The 13544-nt window shown below is 43.6% G+C and overlaps 1 protein-coding gene across 3 annotated transcripts in view; it reads left to right on the forward strand.

The window, feature by feature from the left end:
• The window catches only part of adcy9 (adenylate cyclase 9), a 156542-nt gene that overhangs the window by 97201 nt on the left and 45797 nt on the right, over positions 1-13544 (forward strand). For all 3 annotated transcript variants that reach the window (XM_038819435.1, XM_038819433.1, XM_038819434.1), the window contains exon 2: positions 12466-12653. In XM_038819435.1, the coding sequence (XP_038675363.1) occupies positions 12466-12653 (188 nt within the window). The remainder of the gene's footprint in view (positions 1-12465; positions 12654-13544) is intronic.

A 13544-nucleotide genomic window follows, 5' to 3' on the forward strand; every position in this document is an offset into this window, starting at 1 on the left:
CGCCATCCTGACTTTGAGATCCTACCGCATGGTGTGCCATTTATCCTGAATGGTTCAGGAGGTAGCAGTCAGGCAAAGTGTGTTTGTGGGCTTGGTCCCTTGCAATAAGTGGGAGGTAAGTTCCCGATTGAGTTTGAACATTGGTTGCCATGTTTTAATTTTGAGGTATTTGAATTTAAGAATCCGTGCCTTTTATCATCAATAGCCTGGGCAAAGTTTGTATCCTGGGGAGGACTGGGTTCATTCAGACTCCTGAGGATAAGCCTCCTTTTGTTTGGGTCTCTCTTTGATCCTCTTTTGAGCTGTTGGGACAAGAAGATTTAATATTGGGGCACACAGAGATTAGGTTGGCTAATTGTGGTTGGGTTGTTGAGGAGAGGGATTTAGTATCCTTTCTGCGACGATGGTCACTGAGTCCTTTGCGGCGACTCTACCCTGGGGACTTCTTTCTTTCACTTGTTGCTCGTTCTGGGTGAGTGTGCTTTACACTCAATTTGGCTCTGTTTCGTTCCTTAGCTCTAGAGTCGCCAGGTATCATTAAGATACCGCCACAAGTTTCAAGTTCAGACAATAACTCCATACACCAGTTAGTAAGTTCAAACAAGACACGTTTATTATTATACAGTTATCTACTAATTATGCATATAAAACTACAAGACTAGGCTAATCCTACCACTAACAGGCCAATACTTATCTGGATAAGGGAACTGCCGGATCAGGGAACAACGGCCTCTAGCTTTGTCCTGGATCTGCAGGCTTCCAGTTGGTGTGGACTAAAGGGGTCAGGAGTGTCTACTCTCGTAGCGTGCATTGTGTGACACATACTTGTTGGCGGCTGCTGTTGGCCAGGCCTCTCCTCTCCGTGGTCAAGTTCGAGAGCTGCTACAAAGGTGTTCTTGTTGGGAGGGCCGGCGGAGAGGCTGGCTGAGAGAGAGCTGGGGTCGGGGTCTCTGTCTTCTTGTACCTCTCCCAGGGTCTCGCGCCCACGTGGGCGGACCCTCTATACACTCTCAATCAATTGGGTCTCTTCCCAATCGATTGATTTGAATTTCCCCAATAATGGGGAAGTCCCTCGATCACTGGCCGGTTCTTGGGGCTTATTGTTTTGGACTTCTCTTGGCGCCGAGAAGTCTGGCCTTCTATTCACTGTAGCGATTTGAGTTAACTTGTTTCCATTGTACCTGGGAATCACCCGGTATCACCTCATTAGTATGCTAACTTGTTTTCTTTCACAGTGCTGTCTGGTTTCTGCAGCAGTTAGAATACACAAGCGCTTTTGCAAGCTGCTTGCTTTTGCAACATGTCCATTTTCCCTGCATTCTTTGTAATCTTCCATTTTGTGTTGAGCAGTGGCCACTCCAGGTGGCTACACACACTTCATCATCCGGGTGAGCAGGGTGCCTTTTCTAACCCTGGTTTGGTAGGGGAAGTTCCTCTGGTTGTACTTTGGAGGAGGAATTTGGCATTCTCAATTGGATGCCCAATTGTTGACGGTAGTTCTTCTTTTCTGGCTGGTTCTATAGTGATTCAACCTTTTCCCAGTACTGGTAGATAGATTACATAGAATTTACAGTGCAGAAGGAGGCCATTCGACTCATCGAGTCTGCACCGGTTCCTGGAACGAGCACCCTACCCAAGGTTAAAACCTCCATCCTATCCCCATAACCCAGTAACCCCACCCAACACTAAGGGCAATTTATCATGGCCAATCCACCTAACCTGCACATCTTTGGACTGTGGGAGGAAACCGGAGCACCTGGAGGAAACCTACGCACACACAGGGAGGATGTGCAGACTCCGCACAGACAGTGACCCAAGCCGGAATCGAACCTGGGACCCTGGAGCTGTGAAGCTATTGTGCTATCCACAATGCTACCGTGCTGCCCGTAAGAGTTCCCTGGTAGGGACGGTGCATTGCCCAGAATGGAGTGGAAGTGTTGTTTAGGCTGGTGTGCAGGTTTTTGGGTTAAATGGAGGCCCTGGGGTATAGTTTCCTGTGTGTTGGGGTGTGCTCGACTAGACAAGTTCTGATGCTGTGGCTAGTATTCTATTGCCTCTGAGGGTTTGGGGTTATCCCTTTTAGTTGGTGCTTGTGTGATGAATGTAGGAATTTCAGATATATTGCATTATATGTATTTGGTGCAGTATAGTTAAAAACCTGGGTTAGGGCATGTTGGTTGTCAAATAAGCTCATTTGAACTCGTCGGAATAGAGCATAGTAGGCTGCCATTTGAACTTCCCTTTCCATGAAAGGCTGTGTAGTCCAAAGTTGTGGTCATGGAGTAACTTCAAAAATGCATTAACTGTTCCATTTGTTGTAACTAGTTGTGCAAATGTATCAAACAGTTTATAATTCCATCCTACTTTAATGCAGATGTTGAAATGTTTTAGTCTTCCTCGACAGTTATGGCAAAGAATCAAGTAGGCACTTTTATTTTTAGTTATGTCAGTAGCAGCTTTGTCGATATTTACAGGATAAGGTGCATTTGGGAAAGAAATCTAAAAGAATCACCTTTTGTGCTGTTGATACATTTATTAAATCACAGTCTTTAAGTTGAATAGGCACTTGCAGTGCAAGTTGCGAATTATACAGTAAGATTGCTATTGTACTGCCATGATAGTTTGTTTGCTCTTGTTGGGGAGGTGTCCATGTTATAGTAACGACATTACATTCTGTTCTTTTTGGCTTATTGAGTTCACAAAAATTACTCACAAACCAAATCTAGAATTGGAGGCATCGTGTGTTAGTGATTAAAATTTTCAAAATTGTAACAGACTGAGGACTAGTTTGTCTGACAAAGACCAGATTATTGGCATGCCAAAGCATCAATCTATTGAAGTTGAAATATAATAATACTGAAAAATAAAGTTATTTTGTGCTGCTCATTCCAATCCATAAAAATTCAACAGCTGGGTTAGATAGATCTTTTTTCATTTGTCCATCCAGAATGATCATTGTAGCCTCTGATTTTCCTAACTAATTGTTTCTCTATTTATTCACATATGTATGATTCAAGCTGCACTCACCTCGGAAAGTGGAGAATATTCCACTTGTTTCATGTAGATGGTTGAAATGTCTTGGGGAGTTCTTCCTGGTGCTCTTCCTGCAGGATACCAACCTCTGACCGGCTCTCTTAGCCACATATTTGTGGCTTGTCCAGTTAAGCCTCAGGTCATTGATCCACAGGGTGCTGATGGGGAATTTGACCATGGTAATGCCATTAACTTCAGGGAGATAGTTTGACTTTCTCTTGTTGGGGATATTCATTCTGTTACTTGTATGGCACAAGTTACCTGTCATTTCTAAATCTAGGCCTGAATATTGTCCAAGACTTGCTGCATGTGGACATGGACTGCTTCATTTTCTGTGAAGTTATGAATTGAACTGAACACGAATCATCAAACATCCCCACTTCTGATCTTGTGTTGGAGAGGTACTAATTGAAGCAGCTGAAGATGATTGGGCCTAGGACACTACCTTGCGAAACTCCTGCAGCTATCTGTCTCCTGGGTTTGAGATGATTGGCCTCCAACAACCACCACCATCTACGTTTGCGCACGGTATGGCTCCAGCCATTGGAGGGTTCTCTACCCTCTTGATTCCAATTGCCTTCAACTTTAACAGGCTACTTGATGCCACACTCAAGTCAGATGCGTCTTGATGTCCAGGGCAGTTCTTTCTGCTCACCTCTAAAATTCCGCTCTTTTTGTCAATATTTTGAACAAGGTTTAGTGCTGTTTCATCTTACAGATGCAAATGATGGAAAACTGTCGGATTTTAACTGACTTCTCTTGCTGACCTCCCTTCAGAATTCCATTGCTCCCATGTTGACATATATTTTTAGGATAGAGGCCTGGATGCTGGATAAACAACTTGCACTCATTTAGCACCTTTAATGTTGAAAAGTGTCACAAGGTATGTTATCAGACAAAAATCAATCTAAAGGAGCCGATATTAAGTGGGGGGACTTTACTCGTGGATTTTAAGGATGTTCCTATAGGAGAGAGAGATGAAGATATCTAGCACGACAATTCCAGAGTACCGATCAGAGACAAGTGAAGGTGTAGCTAACCAAAGAGATTAGGGAGTGCACAAGAGGCCAGTGCTAGATAAATACAAGGTTTGTAAGGCAGCAAGTGGATATAGAGATGGGAGGAAGGACAAGAGCTTGAATTTGAACATAAAAATGAGAATTTTCCTTTCAAAACAGATCACACTGGAATTGGTGAGCAAATAAATTCTGGCACAGATGGTCAGGATACTAAAGCTTTGCTAGTTGGGTGAGTCATTCAGAGTAGCAAAAGCTGTCTATAGCATCTACTGGAAATATTTATGTTCCTCTGTCATAACTGAGCAAGTGCTTTGGGAGAACTAACACAGTAATGTTTCTTGGGGGGAGGTATTTACAGTTGATTTGTAGACCTCAATTTCCAATCTGAAAATTTGAACATTGCTTCTGCTGCAAAGCAAACCAGTCATCTTCTACAATATGCAAAATTCAGTCTGTCTTCAAACAATAGAGGCGGGATTCTCCCAGCCTGGGGGCGGGCCGGAGAATCTCCACAACCGGGCCCCGACGCCGGCATGCGATTCTCCACGGTGATTTGGCACGGCGCTGGTCGTGGGCCGCAGCCGGGCCACCGATTCTTGACCCGGGGTGGGCCGAGCGGCTTGTCTAAAAAGGCAGAGTGTCGCCGGCGCTGTCCACACCTGGTCGTAGCCGGCAGGAACTCTGCGCGCAGGGTTGAGGGGCCCCCTGTTAAGGGGGGGTGGGGGCTCCGGTGGGGCCTGGTCTGCGATCGGGGCCCACCGATCGGCGGGCCGGCCTCTCGCTCCCCGGGCCTATTTTCTTCCACGCCGACCCCTGAACTCCCACGCCATGTTGCGTCGGGGCGTTGAGGGAGGCCAGCACGCATGCGCAGGTTGGCTACTGCGCATGTGCGGGTCCCACGGCGCACAGTTCGCGTCGGGATGGGAGACTTTAGCGGCGTGAACCGCTCCAGCGCCCCGCTGGCCCCCTGTAGGGGCCAGAATCAGTACTCCCAGAGGCCTGTTCACGGCGTGGACTCTGCCGCCGAATGGGAGAATCCTGCCCTAGGAATTTAAACAACATCTATCTGCTTAGTAACCAGCTGGGCGAGATTCTACTGTTGCCATATAAGGAAATGCCTTAGGACAGCCATAGTTTTTTAATTGTATTCTTTTGAGCACCAGATTACATAAAATGATTGACTTAAATCTGCTGAGATAGGATGTGGGAGCTCCTGGTTGCTATTGTAACCGAGGACAGTTTGCAGTAAGTGCCTGTGGCTTGAGGAGCTGCAACCAGAGTCATTGAGCTGGAAGCCAAACTATGGACACTGACACATTGGAGGGAGAATGTTACCTGGACGCTTTGTTCCAGGAGGTGGTCACATCTCTTCGGATTGGGTTTTCTGTTTTGGTCAGTGGTCTGGGACAGTGAGACAAGCAAGGGGATCATGAAGGTAGAAGTGGAGGAGCCTCTGCCCTTCTAATTGTCCAACAGGTCATGGTGCTTGCAGCCTGCATGGACAAGAGCTGATTGTAAGTGGATGAGCAAACTGACCATGGCACCACAATTAAGGGAGCAATTCAAGTAGGGAGAGCTAACAGGAATGTAGCAGCAAGGAGAGAGATACATGTCTTTGCATCTGAGAGTGAGTCCAGAAGGCTGTGCTGCTGCTAGGTTTGGGGACATGTGAGGTGATGCATTTTGGAGGACTAACAATTCACGGGAATACACAAAATACGATAGTACGTACAGCGGACCAGAGTGCATGTCCAAAATCCCTGAAGGCAGGTGAACAAGTAGATAAGGTGGTTAAGAAGGCATGTGGTTTCCTTGCATTTATTAGCTGAGGCATAAAATACAAGAGCAGGGAGGTTATTATGGAGCTGTATAAAAGGGTTGTTATACCACAGCTAGAGTACTGTGTGCAGTTCTAGTCACCACACTAATTGAAGAATGTGATTGCAGTCGAAAGGGTGCAAAGGAGATTCACCAGGATGCTGCCATGGTCTGAAGTGTTTCAGCATGAAGAGAGGCTAGGCTGGGGTTATTTTCCTTGGAGCAGTGAAGGCTGAGGGGGTGTCCTGATTGGTGTATAAAATTAAGAGGGACACAGGGTAGATAGGAGGAAACTTCCCCCTTTAGAGGGGTCAGTAACCATGGTGCATAGATTTAAGGCCAGGAGCAGGAGATTTGGTGGGGATTTGAGGAAAAACCTTTTCACCCAGAAAGTGGGTGGAATCTGGAACTCACTACCTAATAGGATGGTAGAGGTGGGAATCCTCAACATTTAAGAAGCATTTAGATGAGCACTTGAATCGCCATAGCTCACAAGACTACAGACCTTCATGTGCTGGAAAACGGGATTGGAATAGATAGGTGCTTGATGGCCAGTGGAGACACGATAGGCCGGAAGGCCTTTTTCTATGTTGTAAAAACTCTGACTGAGATTCCAAATGGGTCTGGATTCCTGGGATACTAGCATCAGTATTGGAGAAGGTTGGAACTATTCTGATGGAATGGTGACTACCTCAACCTTGCTGGGATCGGTGATGTGGTGAGTCATAGAAGTAGGACAGTGCTGAATGCTTTAAATTAAATAGTGGGGTGAGGGAAGATGTGATAAACAAAAGCGAGAGAAGTTAGGCCTTAAGACGCAAGAGTAGACTTAGGCCATTTGGCCCATCGAATCTGCTCCGCCATTCAATCATGGCTAATATGTTTCTGATCCCCATATTAATCAAGAACCTATCTATCTCTGTCTTAAAGACAGTCAGTGACTTGGCCTCCACAGCCGTCTGCGGCAATGAGTTCCACAGATTCTTCATTTTCTGGCTGAAGAATTTCCTCCTAGTTTCTGTTTTAAAGGATCGGCACAGTGGTTAGTACTGCTGCCTCAGCATCAGGGACCCAGATTCAATTCTGGACTTGGGTGACTATCTGTGTGGAGTTTGCACATTCTCCCTGTGTCTGTGTGGGTTTCCTCCAGGTGCTTCGGTTTCATCCCATTGTCCAAAGATCTGCGGTAGGGTGGAATGGCCATAAATTGCCCCCAAGTGTTCAAAGGTTAGGTGGGGTTATGGGGATAGGGCAGGGGAGCAGGCTCATTTGGAGGATCAGTGCAGACCTGATGGCCTGGATGGCTTTCTTCTGCACTGTAGGGATTCTATGGTCCATCGCTTCAGTCTGAGGCTGTGCCCTTGGGTTCTAGTCTCTCCTACTAGTGGGAACCTCCTCTCCATGTTCATTCTATCTTGGCCTCTCAATATTCTGGAAGTTTCAATGAGACCCCCTCCCCCTCATCCTTCTAAACTCCCAACGAGTACAGACCCAGAGTCCTTAACTGCTCCTCATATGATAAGTTTTCATTCCGGGGAATTAATTCCTGAAATGTGTACATGATTGTTCTCGAACAGTATGTGGAGGAACCAACTAGAAATTAGGCTAAGTTTGATCTCGTTTTGTGCAAAGAAAAAAGGCTAATTAATATTCTCATAAAGGAGCCTTTAGGAAAGAGTGACCATATTTTGCAAGAAGTTTGAAGGTGATGTCATTCACTCCGGAAGTAGAATCTTTAAACAAAGGAAACTACAATGGTACAAGTCAAGTTGGCTGAGATAGATTGAGAAACGACATTAAAAGGTATTAAGGATAGAAAGGCAATGGCTAGCATTTGAAGATTTCAGATGTGACTTGCAACAAATTTGCATTCCTTTTAAGTTACAGAACGCTAGCAGGATAAGGTGTCCAACCATGGCTCGAACAAAGAGGCATATAAAAGTTACCAAAAAAGTAGTAAAGCTGAGGATTGGGAGGATGTTAAAATTACGTAAAGGAGAACCAAGAAATTAATAGAAAATAGATGGAAGTCAACCAATGTGGAACATAAAAACGCATTGTAAAAGCTTCTATAGGTATGTAAAAAGGAAAAGGTTAGTAAAGACTAATGTGAACTCAGCACAGGGAGTGCATGGAGAATTTATAATTGGTATTAAGAAAATGGTAGTGAAACCAAATAAATATTCTCTGTCTTCACAGAAAAAGATACAAAAACCTCCCTGAAATATTGTGGAGCCAAAGGACTAGTCAGATTGAGGACCTGAAAGAAATTAGTATGAGTTAAAAAAAAAAAGTAGCGCTGGAGAAATTAATGGGACTGAAAGTTGGTAATCTTCTGAACCCGATGAATCTATACTCTGGAGTGTTGAAAAAAGTGGCTGTAGAGATGGTATATTCATTGGTGATCTCTTTTAAAATTCTATAATGATTCCTGCAGATTAGAAGAGAGCAAATGTAAGCCCACTATTTAGAAAGGAATAAGAGTATGACTAAAGGGTGTTCTTGTTCATAAGTCATTGACAGCTAACATGCAAATGTAACAGGCAATTAGGAAGATATATGATATGTTAAACTTTAAGTATATGAGTAATCTGTTTATATCTGAAGAGGCCACATCAAACATGAAATTCACTGTCAATAGAGTTCTGCCCTTCTGCACTGTTCAGGGAGATGTTACAGTAAGGTGTATGAAATATTTCCCTGGAAGTTTACTGACTTCCACATACAATGCCAGACTACTGACCTGTTGAAGATGTTTATTAGAGGTTGGTGGCAAAGGTTTCTTCAAGCTTCTGAAAAATACCTGCAGGCACTTCACCCTGTCCTGTGTCTGTTCTGGAATCTCTGCTGTTAAGTAGAAAATGTATTGATCATCACTAAAATGCTGCTGCTCCTATTTGAAATCTTTTTGGCCTGCCAAACAGACTGTCATGAACTCCATATACAAACGCAGAGGCCTATTAATCCTTTTGGTTTTGTGGCTCTCTTTTTCACTTTCATAATGGATTAGTTGGGAGTCATTCCCCTCCAAAAGGAAGTACAAGTTTTTCCATCGTTTACCTGCAGTTGTATAGAGAGAGCCTTGGTGTGACCACACTTAGAGTATTGTATGGAATTTTGGCCTCCTTACCCAAGGAAGGATGTACTCATCATAGAATGCAATGACGATTCATCAGACTAACCCCTGGGATAGCGAGATTGTCCACATGGAAAGATTGAACAGACTATGCGTATATTCTCTAGCATTTAGAAGAATAAGATTTGAACTCATTGAAATGGACAGAATTCTTACAAGGATTGACATGGTGGATGCAGGAAGGATGTATGCTCAGGTTGACAGTCTCCGATTAAGGCGTAGGCCATATAGGACTGAGATGAGGGAGGAATTTCTTCAATCAGAGGTTGGTGAATCTTTGAATTTGCTACCCCAGATAGCTGTGGAGGCTCAGACAATGGAGTATGTTCAAAGTATAGAAGCCAATAGATTTCTAGATACCAATGACTCAGAGTTAAATGTAGATGGCAGAAGGATGCCAGTATAGCTTACCCAAAATCTTAAATTTCTGTCCTCCAATGCTTGTTCGATCAGCCTGTTGATAAATGCCTGTTAACTATATGGTGAATGATTCCACAATTCATTTTGAGATTATAGATAATCAGCAATGGAACATTCTTGAAATGCGCAGTCCGTAATGCTGCATCTTAAATAGAGCGACATAGAACATAGAAAAATACAGCACAGAACAGGCCCTTCGGCCCACGATGTTGTGCCGAACTTTTGCCCTAGATTCGGAACAAATTAATCTACACCTCATCATTCTACCGTAATCCATGTACCTATCCAATAGCTGCTTGAAGGTCCCTAATGTTTCCGACTCCATGCCCCCACTACTCTCTGGGTAAAGAACCTACCTCTGACATCCCCCATATTAGACTCATCATCAGAGCAGCAGCATTTCACAATGAATGGAGCCCATTATTGCAGACCAATGTGCCTTTGTTATTTTTGCTTTCTGTACATACCCAGCATGCCCTGTTATTTCCGGTTTTAAAAACTTTTTTTTCTCCAGGAGATTTTCACATTATCTTCATTGCAGTGTTAATGTAAGCCAACTTTGATATTAACAAACATTATTATTATCTCTATTGTTCGTCAGCCCTTGGGAGTTAAACTGATGTGAGAATGAATGTTTGCATTTAATGAGCTGACTGATTTTTATATTGCATGCACTGTACAGTGTTCAATTGAATGACTGACCTGATCATCAAATGTTTGTGCAAGAGGTATTGATTTTTACATTGTTTGGGTGTGGGGAGATGGGAGAATGCTCAATATCTAAGAATACTCTATCTAAGAATACTCAACATCAGGTGATGTCCCGGAGGACTGGAGAATAGCAAATGTTGTTCCTTTGTTTAAGAAGGTTAGCAAGGATAATCTAGGGAACTACAGGCTGGTGAGCCTTACGTCAGTGGTAGGGAAATTACTGGAGAGAATTCTTCGAGACAGGGTCTGCTCCCATTTGGAAGAAAATGGACGTATTAGCAAGAGGCAGCACGGTTTTGTGAAGGGGAGGTTGTGTCTCACTAACTTGATAGAGTTTTTCGAAGAGGTCACAAAAATGATTGAATCAGGAAGGGAGGGCAGTGGATGTTGTCTATATGGACTTCAGTAAGGCCTTTGACAAGGTCCCTCATGGCAGACTGGTATAAAAGGTGACGTCTCACGGGATCGGGGTGAGCTGGCAAGATGGATACAGAACTGGCTAGGTCATAGATTGCAGAGAGTAGCAATGGAATGGTGCTTTTCTGGTTGGAGAGCTGTGACTAGTGGTGTTCCGCAGGGATCAGTGCTGGGACCTCTGCTGTTCGTAGTATATATAAATGATTTGGAGGAAAATGTAACTGGTCTGATTAGTAAGTTTGCAGATGACACAAAGGTTGGTGGAATTGTGGCTAGCAATGAGGACTGTTGGAGGATACAGCAGGATTTAGATCGTTTGGAGATTTGGGCGTAGAGATGGCAGATGGAGTGTAATCTGGACAAATGTGAGGTAATGCATATTGGAGGGTCTAATGCAGGTCGGGAATATACAGTGAATGGTAGAACCCTCCAGAGTATTGACAGTCAGAGAGATCTAGGTGTACAGGTCCACAGGTCACTGAAAGGGGCAACACAGGTGGAGAAGGTAGTCAAGAAGGCTTACGGCAAGCTTGCCTTCATTGGCCGGGGCATTGAGTATAAGAATTGGCAAGCCATGTTGCAGCTGTATAGTGTTCAAATCTGGTCGCCACACTACCAGAAGGATGTGGAGGCTTTAGAGAGGGTGCAGAAGAGATTTACCAGGATGTTGCCTGGTATGGAGGGCATTAGCTATGAGGATTGGTTGAATAAACTCGGTTTGTTCTCACTGGAACGACAGAGGTTGAGGGACGACCTGATAAAGGTCTACACAATTCTGAGGGGCATAGACCGAGTGGATAGTTGGAGCCTTTTTCCCCAGAGTAGAGGGGTCAATTACTAGGGGGCATAGGTTTAAGGTGCGAGGGCCAAGGTTTAGAGGAGATGTACAAGGCAAGTTTTTTTTTTTACACAGAGGGTAGTGGGTGCCTGGAACTCGCTGCCGGAGTAGGTGGTGGAAGCCAGCACGATAATGACATTTAAGGGGCATCTTGACAAATACATGAATAGGATTGGAATAGGGGGATATGGATCCCGGAAGTGTAGAATATTTTAGTTTAGACAGCCCACATGGTCGGCACAGGCTTGGAGGGCTGAAGGGCCTGTTCCTCTGCCATACTTTTCTTTGTTCTTTGTTCTATCATGAAATGCCTCGATTCCAAGTTGTTCAATCAGAGAATGGATGTGTTCAATCTGGATGATCAGCTAGCTAAATCATTGCAATAACTTTAAATGTGTGATTATTGCTTGACAAAACATTTGTTTTATATACTGGATTGTACTCCAAAGTTAGTTCAGCTCCACATTTCTCTGCCTGTTGAGTTCTAAATCTCTACTGTTGGTAGAGCATAGGGAGCATCCCAGAGACTTCTGGATCACTCATCATCCCTTCTGTGGTGGGTTTGAGTGATGTTGACATGGGTCTGGGAACAGATTGTTGCACCTAGCTGTACAAGGAAGGGAAAACACCATGGGCCAAATTAAAATGGCATAAAAGGGGAAATGTGAGGTTCATCCTGATAGAATTGCTATTTTTCTTTCACTTCTGTGGCAATGAAAGGTTCCTTTGTCTAATGAATTCTAACCGTTCATGGGTACAAAAATGTTTGTGGGGCTGCTATCAGCATCACCAAATCCAATATCTAGGACTAAACTAACTACTGTGTCAGCCATGTTGCATAATGCAACCTATTTTCTTTGGCAACAATTTGCAGATCTCCAGAGATGTAATTGACTTTGCTTTGAGCAATTCATAGTTTGCCACACCAAAAAAACAATCTCTTTCTAAAGTGCACAGTTTGTTCAGCGTCCCATTTCAGTTTTGTTTTTGTAACACACTTGAACTCTAGTTGCATATTTCCTATTGTGGAAAAACATTTTGATTTGACAATCTCCTGTTTGTTTTCTTCACAGGATTGCAGACGTTCCTTATTTCTGGCCGCAAGTTAGTTCATTCATTGTGTACCTGTTCCCACACGGTACTATCTCACCTTGAAATGGGAGACACGAGTCCTCCTACAGTCCCCAAGAAGCAGCCAGAAACTACAAGTGAGACCGCTGCTGAAATTGGGCAAGCAAGCACCATGATGGATAAAGCTAAGGTGAGTTCAAGCGGGTTCAACTAGACCATAGGTTGCATATTATGGAAATAATTGCAGAAGGGAAAAGAGAAAGGAATTTTATTCCACAGTCAGTCCTGGTTTAAAAACAGCTTGACTGAAGGAGTTTTAAATCTATTTAAGACTAATGTTGATCTGGTTGGAAGAACCCACTTTGGTGAAATTACTATCACAGATCTCAAGGGAAATAAGTCAATAACCATTTCTGCTAGTGTTATGGGCAAGGGTTTAGAGAACCCCAAAGTGTATCATGGAGTTCACCTGGCCCACAACTTTTAATAGATTGTGGTATGGGGACCATACGGCCCACTCTACAGGTGTGGTGCAGCAGACATCTAACAGTACTTTTAAAAATAAAATAATGTTTATTCTATGAACTCAAGTTAACCTTTTTAAAAACATACAGTGAACATCTTAGCAACCATCAATTGAAATACAACCCCCAAAGAATACAACACTAAGTAATCCTTACTTTCCTTTTAACTTCCATAAGACATAGAAAAAACCTTTTAACAGAAGCACATTAGTTTAAATTCACTACTGAGAACAGTTATCACTCTGAATTCACCAAATGATCAAGAGACAGTCTTTACATGGCAGAGAGAACAGCGTTAGACATTCTGTGGCTGACTGCAGCTCCAACACTGAAACGAAACCAAAAAAAACAGACACTTCCAAGCTTTTCTCAAAGTGAAAATAAAAGCTGATAGACAGCGCAGCTCCACCCACACCCTGATATCACTGCAGTAATAAACACCCATTTCTTAAAGGTACACCCACTACAATTATTCTATTAAAAAACACCCATTTCTTAAAGGTACTCTCACATGACACTAGTCTAACTCCTTCACATTTTTGTCTCCGTGATGACTT

The sequence above is a fragment of the Scyliorhinus canicula genome, chromosome 15 (genome assembly GCF_902713615.1).
Source record: "Scyliorhinus canicula chromosome 15, sScyCan1.1, whole genome shotgun sequence".
Lineage (NCBI taxonomy): Eukaryota > Metazoa > Chordata > Chondrichthyes > Carcharhiniformes > Scyliorhinidae > Scyliorhinus > Scyliorhinus canicula.